Source organism: Coregonus lavaretus, assembly GCF_964263955.1.
Source record: "Coregonus lavaretus genome assembly, chromosome: 14".
Lineage (NCBI taxonomy): Eukaryota > Metazoa > Chordata > Actinopteri > Salmoniformes > Salmonidae > Coregonus > Coregonus lavaretus.
In genome coordinates this window covers 31806941-31830334 of record NC_140001.1, presented here as the reverse complement: position 1 = coordinate 31830334, position 23394 = coordinate 31806941, and the positions used below count along the sequence as shown (strand labels likewise).

Below are 23394 nucleotides of genomic sequence, written 5' to 3'. Positions count from 1 at the left end.
CCACCCATACACAAAAATGTATGCACGCATGACTGTAAGTCGCTTTGGATAAAAGCGTCTGCTAAATGGCATATTATTATTAATATTATATCCTATTGTAACCTGAGGAGGGTGTCTGTGCATCAGTGATCTTACCTGATTGGGTATTCTGAGGGGAGGTCTGGGCCCACCAGGGTAACGAGGTGACATGAACGTCTGTGAAGGTACACACACACACAAACAGGGTTACAAGCATGCACACACATACCAGTACACATACAAAGAGAGCGGGGGATAGAGGAAGATAGAGTTAGGGGGAAAGATAAAGACCTATGGAAAGAGATAAAGTATATGATAATGAATGCTAACAATGTTAGTATGACAGTCAGTCATGACACTTCCACACTCCCATGACTAACTACTATGTGTATGTTTCAGACTATCAGTGTGTTTCCTGTAGGACTAACGTGTGTGTTCTGTGATTGAAATATAATGTTGCTATTGTCTGTGTCTGCTATCCAATGTCTACACCACACACAATGAACTGTCCCATAAATGTTGGGGTCAATTCAAACTAAACCAAACCAGTGGCGTGTATTCATGGATGCCATGGGAAGCTAGGCTTCCCCAAATATTTGACCAATACAAAAATAAAAATGATAAAATAATTAATATTTCATCTCTCTGTGTTTTCATAATTTCCCTTCAATTTGCAAGTGGCTGAATCTCACCGGAGAAGTCATCAGAGCAAGGGAAACAGCGCCCCTCTGTCTCAGTATGTGTAGCCCATGTATTTGATGCTGTCTGGACCGAAAGAGTATGACATGTTGCCGCCATAACATTTGATTGATTGATGCCAGCAAACATTTGGCCTCCCTTGATTAAAAAAAGTATAAAATAATTAGCCAATCAGCATTGAGCTGAGCTCAACTTTGGGTTGTCCTGGTGCAGCAAAACGCCCACCAAGGGAGGCCAGTTTGGATCTGGCTTCACACCAATCAAATCACATCCAACTCAAACGTCATTGTCAGAAAAACGTATTTATTCATTTTTTATGTTTCTGTTTCTGGTCTGCTTTTGTTGTTGTCCTGCAGTAGCTAGCTTGCTAAATCAGCCTTTTCCTAAGACATGGATGGAGATGGGGATTTGGAATTGTGGTTTTGACTTAATTCTTTGTACATTCTCTGTACATTCTCTGATTATGACGGTGATTCTGATCTAGCCATACATTAATACATTGTGCCACTGGCCTGAGACAATTGAAGTTCAATATGTAACCTAGATGTAGACTAGGCTCACGTTAACTAGCTAGCTTACTTAGCTGGTTCATTGTTGCCCATGGGAGGAAGTTAGGCTAGCAAGATATTTTAGCTAGGTAGCCTATGATAACAAAAACTAAAAGCGTACTGTATGACAGAGCCATAGACCATTTTGCCAACATGAAAGAGAGGAGGATGGCATTGGCGTTCAACTGGTCTACAAGTAGGATGAGTCAAAATGTTTGACTTAAGCACGCACGCACACAAATCAGTACCATGGACAGCCACATGATATTTAGCAACATTGATTAGACTAAATTGTTTTTGGTCTCTTTAAGTTTGTTTTCACTGTATTATAGCCTAGTTGATTTGATGATGTTTAAATGTTTAAGTTGAAATGGTGCTGGAATAACGGAGGCAGTGCTCCTGTTGTCTTTGTGCTGACTTGCGGTAACTCCGTGGTTCTAAATCAGTAATTGTTTAGTAAACTGTCGAAATCATGAACTTGCCTGACCACGCTGTAGGTCATATAACTGTTTGTTACATGCAATATTTGCTTTGTGGACTTCACCGGACAGATGCTGCTCTCCGGTTTATTGATGTAAAAAACAAATGTGTAGTTTAATTTATTCCGCGATCGTGTGACTTTTGTCTTTTTGTTGTCTCGGCCTTATTGTATATCACGGTGGCGTATGAACGAATGGGTTATAGAGCAAATAACGCAATTATCACAACATAGGTTGTAGAGCAAACAACACAATTATCACAACATACGTTGTAATATGGCTTTTTTACTGGCTTGGCTTCCACAGGGATTTTACCCAAGCACCGCTACTGAACCAAACCCAGCCAATGATGTGAGCTTCAGGGAAGCAGTACCATAACACACCACTAGGGAGCAGTACATAACACACCACTTTGGAGCAGTACCATAACACACCACTAGGTGGCAGTACATAACACACCACTTTGGAGCAGTACCATAACACACCACTAGGTGGCCGTTCCATAACATACCACTAGGGAGCAGTGACATCCAGTTTACATCCAGTCCCTCTGCTACCTGCTTTCCTCTCCGTTTGGATCCAAATGAAATGGGCATTGACTTTACAACACAGAGATGATCATGTACTATTATGTTTCTCATTATCTTATGTGTATTTCAGCCCAAGTGTATTTCAGCCCTTGAAAAGGTAAAAAGAGAATAGCAGAGTCTAATAAATAATATAAATGTATATGGATGAATGACTGAAATTAATGAATGAATATATTATTACATTTATTTGTGAATGAGCAAAAGAGCAAAGAACTGAGTAAATTAAAGTAAGTCAAAAGACATGAATCAATATGGACTATGGAGCCAGTTGGGGTGTGTGTGCATGTGTGTTTCTGCCAGTGAGTGCCTGTGTTGTGGCTAGTTTGTTTGTTGATTCAATGCTGCACAGGCATGTGTTGATCATTCAGTATGGCCTCTGTAAGAATCTCAGGGAGGAACTAGTCTGCTCTGTCTCAGACCCTGATTGGCCTTGACAAGAAATCATCTTCAAAGACAGCTTCAAACAACAATGATTGATTTTCAGCAAGGATCAGGGGACCAGGAGGTGGTGGAAAAGGGTGTGTTTTGACTCAAGTTTGAGTTTTCTGAAAAGCTGATCTGAAAAATTGCCACGAAGGCTATTGATCTTAGTGTCAGACGTGAGCTACTGAGTTTGACTATTAATGACATTTAATCAATGCACTCACAGCCGACTGACTAATGTAATGGAGAGACTGACTGCCTAAGAGAGGAGGCTCATAGTGCCCAGACACACATACAAACACCTGTGCACCAACACACACTGGCATGCACACACACGTACACAAAATCAAATCAACTCCTAGCTACAGAGCATCAGGTCCCTGTATTGTTAAAACATACACAAATGGAAAGACGATTGAATTAGCCTCTGTGAGCATGTAGTGTTGTTGTAAGAGGATGAAGTACAGGTAGCCTCCTCTAGCCCAACCAGCACACACACACAGTTAATGCTCTCCTCTTGACATGACCGTCTAACACAGCTAATCTACCATCTTATGCAGCTGGTAGGAGGGTCTATGGAGGGACATGGGGATAGAAGACAGGCACTGTTATAAGAACAACTAGCAGGGATGATGTCAATTCCATTTCAATCCAGTCAGTTCAGCAGAAGATTTTCCTTTTTCTGCAGTTCCATGGTAACTCCCCACTCAACTCCTCTAGCCATTCCGCCTATTCTGCTCCAATTCAAAACCAAAGTCCTATAGCCAGAACAGATACCACCGACACCAGGCAGGTTATCTCTCTCACGTTCACTATTGTCCAATGTGTCATTAATGGCAATCCCTTGTCTTCAGGACAGTGTGTTCTGTTGGTCATAATCTGTAGTTACTAATCTGATAGACAACCCTTTTCTGTCACCCACACACACACAAACACCAGATAACACAGCAGGAACTGTGTGGCCACCGCAATGACGCACAGCAATCGGCTGAGTGCCATGTTAAATACTTCCCTGTAGCCCATTCAGCCAGAGCACAGGGAAGCCCCTTAATGCTTTATAAATTCAACAATATGTGTGTGTGTACCTGGAAGAATCCTGGAGGTACAGGACCCACTGGCATTCCCTCTCCTGGGGGAAGGTTCCCAAGGATGGGACTGGGGGCTGCTGCTGCACTCTGGAAGACACACACCACACACACACCACACAAACACACACAAACACAAACACACACACCACACACAGAGTAAGTAAGGTTAGATCATGGTGGTGGTGGTGTATCAGTGACACAACAACCTACCAATGCTCCAAAGACATCCAACATCCCACCACTAAGAGACCAAAATAATTGCCACCAATATCCCACAATATCTTGGCAAACTCAAACTCCCAGAACCCTAGTAAAATCCATAATCCAGCGCATGACTCTACTTATTATACAGGAGCAAATGTTAACAGTATACCAGTTTCATGTCATGATCAAATGAGCCACCCTCCTCCCTCCTCTGTCTCTGTCTCAGTGGGTTCTTTCCTGTGTGTTTCTGCCAGCCGCCCAGGTTATTTTTACTCCTTATTTGTTTTCCCTCAGACAGGTGGCACGGGCACATTTCACCACTGCCTCGGACTGCTTCCTGTGCTATTTTACAAACTCCCCAATATTACCAAGCCCTAAACATACCACCAGACAATGGCTATGGGCAGGGAGATGGCCACAGACAGGAGCGTATTTAAGGGTCAAGGGTAGAGGAGGGAGGCAAAATGCTGGTGGTCCGCAAAGAGGTGTTATCAGACACAGTGGTGAGTGACAGTAAAGATAGTTACCACCCTTCATTCGTCCTCTCTCTCTCTCTCTCTCTCTCTCTCTCTCTCTCTCTCTCTCTCTCTCTCTCTCTCTCTCTCTCTCTCTCTCTCTCTCTCTCTCTCTCTCTCTCTCTCTCTCTCTCTCTCTCTCTCTCTCTCTCTCTCTCTCTCTCTCTCTCTCTCTCTCTCTCCTAGGCATAGACTGGGTTAAAAGCCTCTGTGAGACAGACCCAAACTCTCTGAAGTTTCCACTGGCTGACTTTTTAGGTCAGATTTACTAATCTGAGCCAAGATAACAGCCAACTACCCTCCTTTTAATCCCCCCCATTACCCACTCCCATGTCATCCTCGTTTGTCTCTCCCAATAATGTTTGGGGACAGGATACATACAGTTCTTGTGTTGAAATAGCCATTTAATTTAATATGGTACTGCTCTATGTGTAAACAGAGTTTGTGTATTTGGCTTAAACAGATTAAGGTATGGATGGATGGCTCAGTGGTGGAGAACATTGTTCAGGAAAGGTGTGTGAAATAAGTGTGTGAGTGTGCATGTGCATGCATGCGTGTACGTGTGTGTGTGTGTGTGTGTGTGTGTATGTGTGTTTGTGTGTTCACAGTAATGCACTCTCTCTGGAAGTGTTACTGTTCTTTCCCCCTGCCTCTGTTTCTCCTCTAACTCCGGTTTACCCAGCATGCTTTTCACTCACTGGCAGCCTGGAGGTCTGCTGAGTCTGCCTTCTCAGAGAGAAGGAGAGAGAGAGAGAAAAATAAAGAAATAGAGGGAGAGAGAGAGAGAGAGAGAGAGAGAGGGAGAGAGAGAGCGAGAGAGAGAGAGAGAGAGAGAGAGAAAGAGAGAGAGAGAGAGACAGAGACAGAGACACAGATAACTATTCCCTGCCCCCACAGCACAGCAGCCTTCTCCATGGGGATAAACAACAACAACAAACTCCCAGCCCCAAAGTCCCTGCAACATACAACACAGACAGTCTCTACACAACAAGCTCCCAGCCCCTGGCTACAACACAGAACTACCACAGGAGTTTAAAAATCTATTTCTGAATTAAACTGAACTTCACCTCGACCACACACATACCTTCTAAGCTCTCTTGTTAGGAACACAGTTGGTATGTCTTACGTACGCCAGGTTGGTCTGTGTGTGTGGGGGGGTCAACAGTAGGTGTGTGTTACCATGGTTTACAGATGAAACACAGCCATTTGTCCACACCAACATAGAAATGATATAGAATAATTTAACAAGATTCTTATATGTTCTACCTGGAAGGGTTAGATATATGGCAGGAAATACACTTACAAGATTCATAGAAGATTATTGTAATATCTGACTTATATGTTGCATGTATTGTACCAAAACATACAAAAGACATGTAAGCTAAGCCTTCTAAGGTCTCACATACCATATATATGTAGGAACATGACCACAATCATGTATTCAATTGTGTTTGCCACATGTAAGTCAACGCATATACAAATACACCACTGACATACACTGAGGTACAAAACATTATGAACACCTGCTGTTTCCATGACATAGACTGTCCAGGTGAATCCAGGTGAAAGCTATGATCCCTTACTGATGTCACTTGTTAAATCCACTTAAATCAGCGTAGATGAGGAAACAGATTAATGAAGGATTTTTTAACTTTGAGAGAATTGAGACATGGATTGTGTGTGTGCCATTCAGACAAAATATTTAAGTGCCTTTGAGCGGGGTTTGGTAGTAGGTGCCAGGAGCACCGGTTTGTGTCAAGAACTGCATCACTGCTGGGTGTTTCACGCTCAACAGTTTCCTGTGTGTATCAAGAATGGTCCACCACCCAAAGGACATCCAGCCAACTTCACACAACTGTGGGAAGCATTGGAGTCAACATGGGCCACCATCCCTGTGGAACGCTTTCGACACCTTGTAGAGTCCATGCCCAGACGAATTGAGGCTGTTCTGAGGGCAACTCAATATTAGGAAGGTGTTCTTGTCGATCCTTCGGGCTCGTGCAGTGGAGGAGATCTTCGTGGGCTATACTCAGCCTTGTCTCAGGGTAGTAGGTTGGTGGTCTGTTGATATCCCTCTGGTGGTGTGGGGGATGTGCTTTGGCAAAGTGGGTGGGGTTATATCCTGCCTGGTTGGCCCTGTCTGGGGGTATCGTCGGATGGGGCCACAGTGTCTCCCAACCTCCCCTGTCTCATCCTTCAGTCTCTATGCTGCAATAGTCTATGTGCCGGGGGGCTAGGGTCAGTCTGTTATATCTGGTGTTATTCTCCTGTCTTGTGTGAATTTAAGTATGCTCCCTCTAATTCTCTCTCTCTCTCTCTCTCCCTCCCATCCCGGAGGACCTGAGCCCTAGGACCATGCCTCAGGACTACCTAGTCTGATGACTCCTTGCTGTCCCCAGTCCACCTGGTCGTGCTGCTGCTCCAGTTTCAACTCTTCTGCCTGCGGCTATGGAACCCTGACCTGTTCACCAGGCGTGCTACCTTGTCCCAGACCTGCTGTTTTCAACTCTCTCTCTCTACCGCACCTGCTATTTCAACCTCTAAATGCCCGGCTATGAAAAGCCAAGTGACGTTTACTCCTGATGTACTGACCTGTTGCAACCTCTACAACCACTGTGATTATTATTTGACCCTGCTGGTCATCTATGAACGTTTGAACATCTTGGAGAAAAATCTGGCCTTAATGGCCATGTAATGTTATAATCTCCACCCGGCACAGCCAGAAGGGGACTGGCCACCCCTCAGAGCCTGTTTCCTCTCTAGGTTTTTTCCTAGGCTTCTGCCTTTCTAGTTTTTCCTAGCCAACGTGCTTCTACATATGCATTGCTTGCTGTTTGGGTTTTTAGGCTGGGTTTCTGTATAGCACATTGTGACATCTGCTGATGTAAAAAGGGCTTTATAAATAACATTTGATTGATTGATTGATTCTTAATGTTTTGTACACTCAGTGTATAATCTGCCGTACAATATTCTTATTTGACAGATTTTTATTTTCCATATGGGCAGGCTTACTCAGTGAGTGAGATTAATACTGTTGTTGGACAGTATTGTTTGGGACTGTGCTGCCTAGTAGTTAAGGCCTGATGTTCTAGCACATAACCTGTTCAAACACTGAAAACACACACATTGATTAAGAGTCTACAGTCTACACTTCATACACAACTCTGTTTACATTCTGACAAGAGCTGAGAGTAACATTCTTAAAGGCCCAGTGCAGTGATCTTTCTGTGTTTTATATACACTACCATTCAAAAGTTTGGGGTCACTTAGAAATGTCCTTGTTTCCGAAAGAAAAGCAATTTTTTTGTCCATTAAAATAACATCAACTTGATCAGAAATACAGTGTAGACATTGTTAATGTTGTAAATGGATATTGTAGCTGGAAACGGCTGATTTTTTATGGAATATCTACATAGGCGTACAGAGACCCATTATCAACAACCATCAGTCCTGTGTTCCAATGGCACGTTGTGTTTGCTAATCCAAGTTTATCATTTTAAAAGCCTAATTGATAATTAGAAAACCCTTTTGCAATTATGTTAGCACAGCTGAAAACTGTTGTGCTGATTAAAGAAGCAATAAAACTGGCCTTCTTGAGACTAGTTGAGTATCTGGAGCACCAGCAATTGTGGGATAGATTACAGGATAAAAATGGCCAGAAACAAATAACTTTCTTCTGAAACTCGTCAGTCTATTCTTGTTCTGAGAAATAAAGGCTATTCCATGCGAGAAATTGCCAAGAAACTGAAGATCTCGTACAACGCTCTGTACTACTCCTATCAAAGAACAGCGCAAACTGGCTCTAACCAGAATAGAAAGAGGAGTGGGAGGCCCCGGTGCACAACTGAGCAAGAGGACAAATACATTAGAGTGTCTAGTTTGAGAAACAGACACCTCACAGGTCCTCAACTGGCAGCTTCATTAAATAGTACCCGCAAAACACCAGTCTCAACGTCAAGAGTGAAGAGGCGACTCCGGGATGCTGACCTAGGCAGAGTTGCAAAGAAAATTCCAGTGTCTGTGTTCTTTTGCCCAATCTTTTCTTTTTATTGGCCAGTCTGAGATATGGCTTTATCTTTGCAACTCTGCCTAAGTCAGCATCCCAGAGTCTCTTCACTGTTGACGTTGAGACTGGTGTTTTGCGGGTACTATTTAATGTAAATTAGTTAATAGACCAATAATAAATAGAGTTCCAAGCCTCTCTGCCAATAACAGCTAATTTTCAGTTTTCCCATCCCTACTCAGACCACTCCCAGACAGTCCTAGCTAAATTCTTGCTTGAGAAATTGCCCTTTTCTAAGAAGCTGTTTGTGTTTGTTTTTGAAATTTTAATTGAAAACAATCATGGTAAGGTACATAATTGTTACCCAGAAATTATTTGATACTGTAATGATGTCATGTCATAGTATCGTGGGGAACAGGTTAGAGTTACTAGATAAGTGGTTAGGAGACAGAAAGTCTACATTCCATTATGTCAAAGGAGATTACTGATGTTTAGGATAGCATGAGTGATGGGCAGGATAGTGACTTGGGGTAAGAGTGATGAACATCAAAGACAGGGAGTGCCCATGGAGACTTACCAGATGTATGCCAGGAAGAGGGTAATAGAGGGTATATAAGGTAGAGTGTTTCCTTTGTTCAAGTTAGTTCGTAACACCAAGGGGCAAAGCTCTGGTCATTGTTGTAACGAACCCGGTACCGATCATTAAACATTTGCATTAACTGTCTACAAAGTGGCTAAGTATATCCTTGCATCCTTGATTCTTTGATACCTGAGAAACTCATCATAACAGATTGGCGTCTTCACGAACAGGATGCAGTCTACAGCTCAACTAACAGGTAAGCAGACTTTCATTTTTAAAATTATGTCAAAATCTGCTTATCTGTGGTAAAGCTGAACTGTAACGAACTTTAAGATTCAATATTTTGAAGGGGGACGATGAGTGGTGTTGAATTATGTAAAGGGAAGTAAGGAGGAATATTAAATTGCAAAATGACATGATGCTATGATTCAAAACACGGTGTGTTAACAGTAATTAGCTTAAATTGGTAAAGAGAGACTGATGTGTTGTATCATCATGGGAGTAAGTTAGATGAAGCTCTGATGTGTTGTATCATCATGGAATAATTCATAAAATAAGTATTCTGATGTGTTGTATCATCATGGAATAATTCATGAAATAAGTATTCTGATGTGTTGTATCATCATGGAATAATTCATGAAATAAGTATTCTGATGTGATGTATCATCATGGAATAATTCATGAAATAAGTATTCTGATGTGTTGTATCATCATGGAATAATTCATGAAATAGAGAGATGTGTTGTATCATTATGAAAAGCGATAAACGTCTTTGGTAGACGAACGTAGAAAGATGCGAGGTTCGAGTCCTCAGCGATAAACGTCTTTGGTAGACGAACGTAGAAAGATGCGAGGTTCGAGTCCTCAACATGACGAGATTATGGAGTGTACAACATTATAAAATAGAATCAGAGGTTCAAGTCCTTGGTAGTAGGTTCAAGGCCTACAGTTGAAGTTTAAAAATCCTTAATAGAAGGTTATAGTCCCAAATTATGTTTGTTATTGTAGTCCCGTGTAGCTCAGTTGGTAGAGCATGGTGTTTGCAACGCCAGGGTTGTGGGTTCGTTTCCCACGGGGGACCAGTAAGAAAAAAATTAAAATAATGTATGCACTCACTAACTGTAAGTCGCTCTGGATAAGAGCGTCTGCTAAATGACTAAAATGTAAATGTTTTTATTTTTTGACTGAGTTTTGGGTATACATGATTTCTTATGAGAATAGATGTCATGAGGATTTAATGTACACTTGGGGTACATAACATTTATGAAAGGTTTTGAATGTTGGTAATGATTAGTATACTATTGGATGGAACATTTCATTGAATGATTTCAATGACCTCTGCTATCTGTCCTGGCTTTATAGTGTGGCTTGATCACCCGCACTGTAAATCCTAGAGGCATGCTGAATAGGGGGTTAGTTATGATAAGGATAATTGTGAAGAAGTTTTTAATTTATTTGGTAATAATATATATGAATCGAACCATAAAATAACTAAAGAGAGAGGGAGCTATCCTGAATGAGGGATACCTGTTGCTAGTTAAGTGTACTAATCTTGGATCACTTTACGGGATAGAAGTAAGTTGAGGTATTATCCAATGTTGTCATTTTAATTTCATTTTTATTCAGGTTTAATAAATAATGTTGGTGTTTTGTTTTTGAAAGCATGAATCACGTTGCGACTCATGTGTTCAAAAAAGGGGGTAGTATTGATGGTATGAGGATTTATTGGTATATTTGCATATTGTATTAAGAATATGAGCAGTAGTAAGTAATGTGTTATGGGTTAGATTAAATGTTTTAGGGGAAAATGTATTTGTGGTATAAGGCAGAATTTAGAGGAGGCCTTTCTATGACATTAGTGACTATAACAAGCTGCAAGAATGTGCACTTCCTAATCTAAAATACTTATAAGGACTGATAAGAAGACAGGATGAAGTAGCATGCTGTGTCTCAATTAATAATGTTATGCAGACTTTATTTCGAAAAGGTGAAGGCTTCTCTGCCAGACCTACCAGGAGAATCTGGACATTTTTTGCAACTTGGAGACTATGTGGTGGTAAAGGATTAAGAAAATCAGAGATGGACAACACCCAAGTGGGAAGGTTAGGAATCGGTGTTGATGGCTACCTTGATGGAGGGGCAAGTAAGAGAGAGAGATTCCTAGATCTGTATGTACCATTGTAGGACTTTTCTAACGCAGAGGAGGAAGATGGCACCGCTTCGGCTGAGAATTGTTTTGTTTTGTCTGTGTGTTTTTGCAGCAGAGACTATTGGTACGCTGATAGAAGGACACAATCCAAAGAGAGATGGTGATAAATGGAGAAGGACTCTGCATGATCATAGAACTAGTGAAGACCTGGCATCTTTTCACTCCCTCCCCTCTACATTTTCTTCATCTGTTTCTGCTGCTAAGGCCACTTTCTACCACTCTAAATTCCAAGCATCCGCCTCTAACCCTAGGAAGCTCTTTGCCACATTCTCCTCCCTGCTGAATCCCCCCCCCCCCCCTCCTCCCTCTCTGTGGATGACTTCGTCAACCATTTTGAAAAGAAGGTTGACGACATCCGATCCTCGTTTGTTAAGTCAAATGACACTGCTGGTCCTGCTCACACTGCCCTACCCTATGCTTTGACTTCTTTCTCCCCTCTCTCTCCAGATAAAATCTTGCGACTTGTGACGGCAGGCCGCCCAACAACCTGCCCGCTTGACCCTATCCCCTCCTCTCTTCTCCAGACCATCTCCGGTGACCTTCTCCCTTACCTCACCTCGCTGATCAACTCATCCTTGACCGCTGGCTATGTCCCTTCCGTCTTCAAGAGAGCGAGAGTTGCACCCCTTCTCAAAAAACCAACACTCGATCCCTCTGATGTCAACAACTACAGACCAGTATCCCTTCTTTCTTTTCTCTCCAAAACTATTGAGCATGCCGTCTTTAGCCAACTCTCTTGCTATCTCTCTCAGAATGACCTTCTTGATCCAAACCAGTCAGGTTTCAAGACTGGTCATTCAACTGAGACTGCTCTTCTCTGTGTCACAGAGGCTCTCCGCACTGCTAAAGCTAACTCTCTCTACTCTGCTCTTGTCCTTCTAGACCTGTCTGCTGCCTTTGATACTGTGAACCATCAGATCCTCCTCTCCACCCTCTCCGAGCTGGGCATCTCCGGCGCGGCTCACTCTTGGATTGCGTCCTACCTGACCGGTCGCTCCTACCAAGTGGCGTGGCGAGAAGCTGTCTCCGCACCACGTGCTCTCACCACTGGTGTCCCCCAGGGCTCAGTTCTAGGCCCTCTCCTATTCTCGCTATACACCAAGTCACTTGGCTCTGTCATATCCTCACATGGCCTCTCCTATCATTGCTACGCTGACGACACACAACTAATATTCTCCTTTCCCCCTTCTGATAACCAGGTGGCGAATCGCATCTCTGCATGTCTGGCAGACATATCAGTATGGATGACGGATCACCACCTCAAGCTGAACCTCGGCAAGACGGAGCTGCTCTTCCTCCCGGGGAAGGACTGCCCGTTCCATGATCTCGCCATCACGGTTGACAACTCCGTTGTGTCCTCCTCCCAGAGTGCGAAGAGCCTTGGCGTGACCCTGGACAACACCCTGTCGTTCTCCGCTAACATCAAGGCGGTGACCCGATCCTGTAGGTTCATGCTCTACAACATTCGGAGAGTACGACCCTGCCTTACACAGGAAGCGGCACAGGTCCTAATCCAGGCACTTGTCATCTCCCGTCTGGATTACTGCAACTCGCTGTTGGCTGGGCTCCCTGCCTGTGCCATTAAACCCCTACAACTCATCCAGAATGCCGCAGCCCGTCTGGTGTTCAACCTTCCCAAGTTCTCTCACGTCACCCCGCTCCTCCGCACACTCCACTGGCTTCCAGTTGAAGCTCGCATCTGCTACAAGACCATGGTGCTTGCCTACGGAGCTGTGAGGGGAACGGCACCTCCATACCTTCAGGCTCTGATCAGTCCCTACACCCAAACGAGAGCACTGCGTTCATCCACCTCTGGCCTGCTGGCTCCCCTATCTCTGCGGAAGCATAGTTCCCGCTCAGCCCAGTCAAAACTGTTCGCTGCTCTGGCACCCCAATGGTGGAACAAGCTCCCTCACGACGCCAGGACAGCGGAGTCACTCACCACCTTCCGGAGACATTTGGGGGGGTGCTCTGGCACCCCCCCAAAAAAAATACAAATAATACAATTTTTTTTTTTTTAATATTAAATAAAATAAAAATAAAATAGAAAACTTTGTAAAGTGGTTATCCCACTGGCTATAAGGTGAATGCACCTATTTGTAAGTCGCTCTGGATAAGAGCGTCTGCTAAATGACGTAAATGTAAATGTAAATGTTGTTGGTATAATGGTTGACAAATGGACATGACATTGAAGTTGTGGAGTTGGTGGTGAATCGAATGAGACATTGTAGTTGTGACATTGTAATGGGCAAGTCATTTTGAAATATGAAGCTGTCTGAAGAACATAATGAAGAGACGCCAGAAGATTTAAGTGCCGGCAGGAATAAAGGGGTTGCTTGTTGATAATAAAATTGGATTTATCTAAATTTGATAATTTGGGTAGTAGGTATATACACTGCTAAATTAATAGTATTAAGAATGCATTGAGATAATGATCTGTATTTATTATCAGGATGAGGAAGGTCATAATTGAATTATATATGTTTTTTTAATATGAGATAATATAAGTATAAATTCTGAAAGTTGTAATGGAAGTTAAGGTGAGGATTGTGAATGAAATCATGAATATGTTGATTAATTTGGTTAATGTATTAGCATATTAGTCATTATATACATTTGGAGTATTGGGTGATATTGATATGGATGTTTAGAGTGGTAAATATTTATGTTGATAAGCAAGTACTTAATTGGTTGTTATCATGGGGTTATGATATTTTCATATGATCTGAATTTGGTTGAATAATTAAAGCAGGAATAGTTTAGGGATGTAATGATTTAACAGGGAGTGATAATAGAGTGTTATAATGTGTACGTCATATTAGGAATAATAGGAGAACAAAGTCGGAGTTGGATATTGTATATTTTAATAATCATGGGTTGTAAGCAATTGGGTCTGAGATGTTAATCATTAGAATGTGTAATTGATAATCACATAGCATTGGATGCTATTATATTAAGATTAGGATGATATGGTAATTTGAATGCTGTTGAAGTTTTTTCAAAGTTTTTTTAGTGGTAATTCCATAGGAACATGGATGGCAAGCATTCTAGGTCCTCTAGTGGCCATAGTAATTATTGTAGCAATAGCTATGGGGTGTTGTTTTCAAATTTTTCGGGGATGGATTTTAAGATCTGTACAAACCATTAATAACATGCATGTGATTACAGTTAGAGATGTATCAGTTAATGTTAATACAAGGCGGGAGAGGACTAATTATTCTTCTTTGTCATCTTGTTCCAGTTTAGAATCCATTAATAATGTTGATTGAGGAATGGGAATGTTAAGGTGGAAATGTATAACATGGAATTTAAGGTTTACAGGATCGTAGATGTGGACAGATGAATATCTAAGTGGATCAGATAGAGCCCCTTGTGACCAGGGAAAAACTTGGGGTTCCTCTGTCGGCGCAGAAATTATGAAGACGGACGTTTTTGTTATTTTTGTATTCATGTGTTCAGATTGTAATATCCATGTAACTTACAAAGTGTCATGGATCTTTGTATTTGTGTATTGTTGATGTCATTATGTTAACAATTTATTTCTATGTATGTTTTCTTGGTTGCATGGCTCAGAAAAAGGGGTCATTTTAAAAGGGGGGATGTACAGTGGGGAAAAAAGTATTTAGCCAGCCACCAATTGTGCAAGTTCTCCCACTTACAAAGATGAGAGAGGCCTGTAATTTTCATCATAGGTACACATCAACTATGACAGACAAAATGAGAAGACAAAATACTGAAAATCACATTGTAGGATGTTTAATGAATTTATTTGCAAATTATGGTGGAAAATAAGTATTTGGTCAATAACAAAAGTTTCTCAATACTTTGTTATATACCCTTTGTTGGCAATGACACAGGTCAAACGTTTTCTGTAAGTCTTCACAAGGTTTTCAAACACTGTTGCTGGTATTTTGGCCCATTCCTCCATGCAGATCTCCTCTAGAGCAGTGATGTTTTGGGGCTGTCGCTGGGCAACACAGACTTTCAACTCCCTCCAAAGATGTTCTATGGGGTTGAGATCTGGAGACTGGCTAGGCCACTCCAGGACCTTGAAATGCTTCTTACGAAGCCACTCCTTCGTTGCCCGGGCGGTGTGTTTGGGATCATTGTCATGCTGAAAGACCCAGCCACGTTTCATCTTCAATGCCCTTGCTGATGGAAGGAGGTTTTCACTCAAAATCTCACGATACATGGCCCCATTCATTCTTTCCTTTACACGGATCAGTCGTCCTGGTCCCTTTGCAGAAAAACAGCCCCAAAGCATGATGTTTCCACCCCCATGCTTCACAGTAGGTATGGTGTTCTTTGGATGCAACTCAGCATTCTTTGTCCTCCAAACACAACAGGTTGAGTTTTTACCAAAACATTTCTATTTTGGTTTCATCTGACCATATGACATTCTCCCAATCCTCTTCTGGATCATCCAAATGCACTCTAGCAAACTTCAGACGGGCCTGGAGGCGTAGTGTGTTACTGATGGTAGGCTTTGTTACTTTGGTCCCAGCTCTCTGCAGGTCATTCACTAGGTCCCCCCGTGTGGTTCTGGGATTTTTGCTCACCGTTCTTGTGATCATTTTGACCCCACGGGGTGAGATCTTGCGTGGAGCCCCAGATCGAGGGAGATTATCAGTGGTCTTGTATGTCTTCCATTTCCTAATAATTGCTCCCACAGTTGATTTCTTCAAACCAAGCTGCTTACCTATTGCAGATTCAGTCTTCCCAGCCTAGTGCAGGTCTACAATTTTGTTTCTGGTGTCCTTTGACAGCTCTTTGGTCTTGGCCATAGTGGAGTTTGGAGTGTGACTGTTTGAGGTTGTGGACAGGTGTCTTTTATACTGATAACAAGTTCAAACAGGTGCCATTAATACAGGTAACGAGTGGCGGACAGAGGAGCCTCTTAAAGAAGAAGTTACAGGTCTGTGAGAGCCAGAAATCTTGCTTGCTTGTTTGTAGGTGACCAAATACTTACTTTCCACCATAATTTGCAAATAAATTCATTAAAAATCCTACAATGTGATTTTCTGGATTTCTTTTCTCTCAATTTGTCTGTCATAGTTGACGTGTACATATGATGAAAATTACAGGCCTCTCTCATCTTTTTAAGTGGGAGAACTTGCACAATTGGTGGCTGACTAAATACTTTTTTCCCCCACTGTATATGTGGGATTTTTTCCTTATATATATAAAAATAAGGTTTTGACTACATAGATTATTAGCATGAATATATAGTAGTTAATTCTGTGTTTATCTTTTACTCAGACTGAGTTTATAGAGGTTTGAGAGGTTTGATATCACATAAGATAGATGACTATGACTAGGGTAATAGAGGGTATATAAGGTAGAGTGTTTCCTTTGTTCAAGTTAGTTCGTAACACCAAGGGGCAAAGCTCTGGTCATTGTTGTAACGAACCCGGTACCGATCATTAAACATTTGCATTAACTGTCTACAAAGTGTCTAAGTATATCCTTGCATCCTTGATTCTTTGATACCCGAGAAAATCATCATAACAGATACTGAGATAAAAACAGCTGCATTGGACCTTTAAGTGTTGATATCTGAGGTGTGCGATGTGACTGAGGAAACCTGAAGCAGTGGAAACACTCTCACCCCTCCCACTCAGAAGAACACCTGGACCTCCTGGGAAACTCATTTGTCATCTAAATTATTCACAGCACCACTCTGGAGGACAGGGTTACACTACACTAACCATACTGCTACACTGATCTCAGGACTTAGTCTAGTATTACACTAAAACCATTCTACAGGTTAACAGAGTGACCTCTGGGGCTCCACCACAGCTGTTTTTATAGTTGCATCCCAAAATCCCAATGCCTCTGGTCAAAAGTTGTGCACACTGCGCTATATACAGTGCATTCGGAAAGTATTCAGACCCCTTCACTTAATCCACATTTTGTTACGTTACAGCCTTATTCTAAAATTGATTCAATAATTTTTTTCCCTCATCAATCTACACACAATACCCCATAATGACAAAGCGAAAACAGTTTAAAAAAAAATTAATTGTAAATGTATTTAAAAAACAAAAACAGAAATACCTTATTTACATAAGTATTCAGACCCTTTGAGACTCGAAATTGAGCTCAGGTGCATCCTGTTTCCATTGATCATCCTTGAGATGTTTCTACAACTTGATTGGAGTCCCCCTGTGGTAAATGTAATTGATCGGACATGATTTGGAAAGGCACACACCTGTCTATATAATGTCCCACAGTTGACAGTGCATGTCAGAGCAAAAACCAAGCCATGAGGTCGAAGGAATTGTCCTTAGAGCTCCGAGACAGGATTGAGTCGAGGCACAGATTTGGGGAAGTGTACCAAAACATTTCTGCAGCATTGAAGGTCCCCAAGAACACAGTGGCCTCCATCATTCTTAAATGGAAGAAGTTTGGAACCACCAAGACTCTTCCTAGAGCTGGCCGCCCGGCCAAACTGAGCAATCGTTGGAGAAGGGCCTTGGTCAGGGAGGTGACCAAGAACCCGATGGTCACTCTGACAGAGCTCTAGAGTTCCTCTGTGGAGATGGGAGAACCTTCCAGAAGGACAACCATCTCTGCAGCACTCCACAAATCAGGCCTTTATGGTTGTGGCCAAACGGAAGCCACTCCTCAGTAAAAGGCACATGACAGACCGCTTGGAGTTTGCCAAAAGGCACCTTAAGTACTCTCAGACCATGAGAAACAAGATTATCTGGTCAAATGAAACCAAGATTGAACTCTTTTGCCTGAATGCCAAGCGTCACGTCTGGAGGAAACCTGGCACCATCCCTACGGTGAAGCATGGTGGTGGCAGCATCATGCTGTTGGGATGTTTTTCAACGGCAGGGACTGGGAGACTAGTCTGGATCAAGGGAAAGATGAATGGAGCAAAGTACAGAGAGATCCTTGATGAAAACCTGCTCCAGAGCCCTCAGGACCTCAGACTGGGGGTGAAGGTTCACCTTCCAACAGGACAATGACCCTAAGCACACAGCCAAGACAACGCAGGAGTGGCTTCAGGACAAGTCTCTGAATGTACTTGAGTGGCCCAGCCAGAGCCCGGACTTGAACCCGATCGAACATCCAACCTGACAGAGCTTGAGAGGATCTGCAGAGAAGAATGGGAGAAACTCCCCAAATGCAGATGTGCCAAGCGTCATACCCAAGAAGACTCGAGGCTGTAATCGCTGCCAAAGGTGCTTCAACAAAGTACTGAGTAGAAGGGTCTGAATACTTACAGTACCAGTCAAAAGTTTGGACACACCTACTCATTCAAGGGTTTTTCTTTATTTTTACTATTTTCTTGTTCATTGTAGAATAATAGTGAAGACATCAAAACTATGAAATAACACATATGGAATCATGTAGTAACCAAAAAAGTGTTAAACAAATCAACATATATTTTAGATTTTAGATTCTTCAAAGTAGCCACACATTGCCTTGATGACAGCTTTGCACACTCTTGGCATTCTCTCAACCAGCTTCATGAGTTAGTCACCAGGAATGCATTTCACTTAACAGGTGTGCCTTGTTAAAAGTTAATTTGTGGAATATCTATCCTACTTAATGCGTTTGAGCCAATCAGTTGTGTTGTGACAAGGTAGGGGGGGTATACAGAAGATAGCCCTATTTGGTAAAAGACCAAGTCCATATTATGGCAGCTCAAATAAGCAAAGAGAAACGACAGTCCATCATTACTTTAAGACATGAAGGTCAGTCAATCTGGAACATTTCAAGAACTTTGAACGTTTCTTCAAGTACAGTCACAAAAACCATCAAGCGCTATGATGAAACTGGCGCTCATGAGGACCGCCACAGGAATGGAAGACCCAGAGTTACCTCTGTTGCAGAGGATAAGTTCATTAAGTTCAGAAATTGCAGCCAAATAAATGCTTCAAAGAGTTCAAGTAACAGACACATCTCAACATCAACTGTTCAGAGGAGACTGCGTGAATCAGGCCTTCATGGTCGAATTACTGCAAAGAAACCACTACTAAAGGACACCAATAAGAAGAAGAGACTTGCTTGGGCCAAGAAAGACGAGCAACGGACATTAGACTGGTGGAAATCTGTCCTTGGGTCTGATGAGTCCAAATTTGAGATTTTTGGTTCCAACCGCTGTGTCTTTGTGAGACGCAGAGTAGATGAACGGATTATCTCTGCATGTGTGGTTCCCACTGTAAAGCATGTAGGAGGAGGTGTGATGGTGTTGGGGTGCTTTGCTGGTGACACTGTCTGTGATTCATTTAGAATTCAAGGCACACTTAACCAGCATGGCTACCATTGCATTCTGCAGCAATACGCCATCCCATCTGGTTTGGGCTTAGTGGGACTATCATTTGTTTTTCAACAGGACAATGACCCAACACACCTCCAGGCTGTGTAAGGGCTATTTCACCAAGAAGGAGAGTGATGGAGTGCTGCAATCAGATGACCTGGCCTCCACAATCACCCAACCTCAACCCAATTGAGATGGTTTGGGATGAGTTGGACTGCAGAGTGAAGGAGAAGCAGGCAACATGTGCTCAGCGTTTGTGGGAACTCCTTCAAGACTGTTGGAAAAGCATTCCAGGTGAAGCTGGTTGAGAGAATGCCAAGAGTGTGCAAAGCTGTCATCAAGGCAAAGGGTGTTTACTTTGAAGAATCTCAAATATATGAATAATTATGTAAATGACATATTTCTGTATTTCATTTTTAATACATTTGCAAAAATTTCTACAAACCTGTTTTTGCTTTGTCATTATGGGGTATTGTGTGTAGATTGATGAGGGGAAAAAAACAATTTAATCAATTTTAGAATAAGGCTGTAACGTAACAAAATGTGGAAAAAGTCAAGGGGTCTGAATACTTTCTGAATGCACTGTATATAGTGCCTTCCTTTGTTGTCTGCCTCTACTTCACGCTGCCTGCTCAACCCAGATTCTAAAGAACCTGTCAATTCTCTACCCTTTGACATATACTGTATCTATTTACCCATTTATGAATGTCTACTGTACAGTTTATCTAACTTTCTGTCTATCCTTCTCATTACTTATTAATCTATAGCTATTAGGCCCTCTGTAGCTCAGTTGGTAGAGCATGGCGTTTGCAACGCCAGGGTTGTGGGTTTGTTTCCCACGGGGGGCCAGTATGAAAATGTATGCACTCACTAACTGTAAGTCGCTCTGGATAAGAGCGTCTGCTAAATGACTTAAATGTAAAAATTTAATTAATTTCAATATTTTTCTATTAATTCCTATAGTAGCACTGTTCTGTGCACCTGCATTCTTTGTGTGTCTCCAAGTGTGTGCATGTGTGTGTGTGTGTGTGTGTGTGTGTCAGGGGAGAGTGGTGTTCCTCAGGAGTGTTCCACCACTGGGAGGGAGGAACTCATGTCAGCTAATTATAGAAGAGAATAAAGAGACTAGTATAGACGTGAGTGGAATCCCAACACACTGTGTCGTCTCTGTCTCACTGTCTGGATCACTCTGTCTGTCTCAACACCGCATCACACAGCCCAACTGTCTCACTTTGCCTTGCTCTTCTTCTATACTACCTAACTCTGTCTCACTCTAACCTGCCTCACCCTGTGTGTGTGTGTGTGTGTGTGTTGGGGGGGGGGGTCTTACTGGTCTCAAGGCCACCATTACCACAGGAAATACAAATGACACAGCACAGGAAGGAACTCACTAACAGCTCCCTCCCTCGCTCCCTCCCTCTCTCCCGTGCCCTCGAACTCCCACCTCTCTTCTTCACTCCCTCCAACCTCTCAAATGCCATTAGTCCACTTCCTGAATGAGTGGGGAGGAAATGGAGAAAAGATGCCCCTCTGCATGAAACACACACACACTGATGCACATCTGGGTTTGGCGGGTCTGAATTGACTTTGTTGAGGAAAACAACTTGGTGTAAATAAGAGTATCAAGTTACTATTTGGTAATTACTCTGTATACTAATGGTGTGTGTGGGAACATGCACGTGCGTGTGCGTGTGCATGGTTGGGGCCGTTCCCTAGAACTGTACTGAGAATGGAAACCAGTAGTGGTGGAAACTAAGCCAGGAGAGAAAAGACCGGTTGTGCTTGTCTGAGAGATGAGCATATTCCTCTGCTTTTACCATGCATTATTCAGCATGCATTATTCACCATCTCCCATGGCGACCAGAGACATTTCAGCACGCTTCACTATTCACTCCTGAGCCAGCGCTCGCTCGCTCGCTCACTGCCCAACTCACTTTTCAATTTCAAGGCAGAAAGGTTTAAAGGGCGACTGCACTTCCTGATTTGGCCACGTTTTAGATTTGGTTCATTAAGAAATGCTAGTGGTCATGATGACTGAATACAAACGTGAGTTGTTTTTGGGGTGTGGTTTGATGTTGTTGTCTCTTGTGTGTGTTCGCAGGTGGGAAGAGTTACTCTTAATTATTTTGGCCATTAGCTTCAGCCGGCTGGTGTGAGACCGTGGGAAAAGTGGATTGACTTTGGATAGCCTATCTCCGGGGCTAGTTAGGGACCATCAAAAAATTACACAATGTAAATGAGACAATATTTTCATGTTGCACATCTTTTAGTTGTTTTTACATTTTAGTCATTTAGCAGATGCTCTTATCCAGAGCGACTTACAGTTAGTGAGTGCATAATTTTTTTTTTGGAGCTATTTGAATGTTAACATATTGTCTCATGTACATTGTGTAATTACTGATGGTCCATAACTACTCCCATTGGTAGGGCCCTGTATTTTGGTTAATCATGTCACATGACCTGGATTTGACCCTTTATTTTAGAAATGAGAATTAGACCAAAAATGAAAGCAATTATATGAGGATGGTGCTGGACCATCTGACACAAAAAGAAAAGGGGACGGTTTGATGAAAAAGCTTTAAATAAAGGTTCAAATCGAGGTCATGTGACATGATTAACCAAAGCACAGGGCCCTACCCATAGGGATATCCATAGTCAACCCAAATTTTCAGCAGGCATAACGATTGGGTCGCGTGCAGCTGCACTCCGAATTGATGATTGGGCATGTGCGCAGGATTGAAACAAATCCTACCTTCATTTACGTTGTAATGCAGTCACGACCACAAAACTCTGTTTTAGATGAGACTGACTTTATTACTAAAATTATTATATTTACATTTTGTAGTTAATTCTGGCAGTAGAATAAATGTTTCTGACTCATATCGATGCCACCTGTTTTCTAAATGAGAAGTTGGTTTTTAGGGGCAGTTGCTATTTAAAATCACATACTCTTTCTAACAGCCTACAAGTGAAGAGAGACACACCGGAGACACAACTGCGTGCGTCCTTATCCAGTTCCGAGGTGCATATTGAAGATATTGGAAGAACTGTACACATTTACTTTTCGTCAGCCATCAAGATGAGTAGGCCTAACGAACAGCAAAAGCACTAGCCTATGTCAATCTACTATCCCCCATAGTACAAAAGTTGACCTATTCTATTCTGTACTAGAAATAAATATTCCAAACATAGTCTGGGACAGTTGTGGGATGCGATAGATCCCAAATTAATACAACCACTAGCATCAAAAAACCTTTTTTACGCAATGAGGCTGATGCAACAGATCAGAACGTTTAGCTTAAAATGTTGATAAAGTATTAGGCTATTTCTTCACATTATAAGGACAGCAATGCGCACATGGTAGTAGGCTATAAGTGTGAATGTTCCATTAGCGGAAACCACCATTATCAAAAGTGACCGCAAATGCAATTATGCATGTAATGCTTTTATTATAAAGGTGCATTTTTATGGTGAAAATGATCTTCCCCAAACTTGAAACTCACACACTGCTTATGTATGCCAGTTAGGCTCTACACCCCTTGTAAAGCGGATTAATGTGCTTAATTTTAAGAAGTAATTTGGCCACTTTAGTTGTAATACAAACCTTATTAAAACATATAGGCCTATGGGCTAGGCTAGATGAGGTGTGCGACTATGATTAGAAAAAGTCGCTAAAAAAAGGCATTGTTTCTTGCCTCACGCTGGGCATCATTCACAAGTGATAATATATCATTCACAAGTGATAGGCTAATGTTTTCACCCA

At 42.2% G+C, this 23394-nt stretch overlaps 1 protein-coding gene across 1 annotated transcript in view; it reads right to left on the bottom strand.

Annotated features, from left to right (window-relative positions):
* Positions 1–23394, bottom strand: part of LOC311141299 (single-stranded DNA-binding protein 2-like) — a 106227-nt gene that overhangs the window by 8939 nt on the left and 73894 nt on the right. Inside the window, exons 4-5 of the mRNA XM_084176594.1 lie at positions 3843–3932; positions 136–195 (exon numbers count right to left, since the gene is read on the bottom strand). Of these exons, the coding sequence (XP_084032720.1) occupies positions 136–195; positions 3843–3932 (150 nt within the window). The remainder of the gene's footprint in view (positions 1–135; positions 196–3842; positions 3933–23394) is intronic.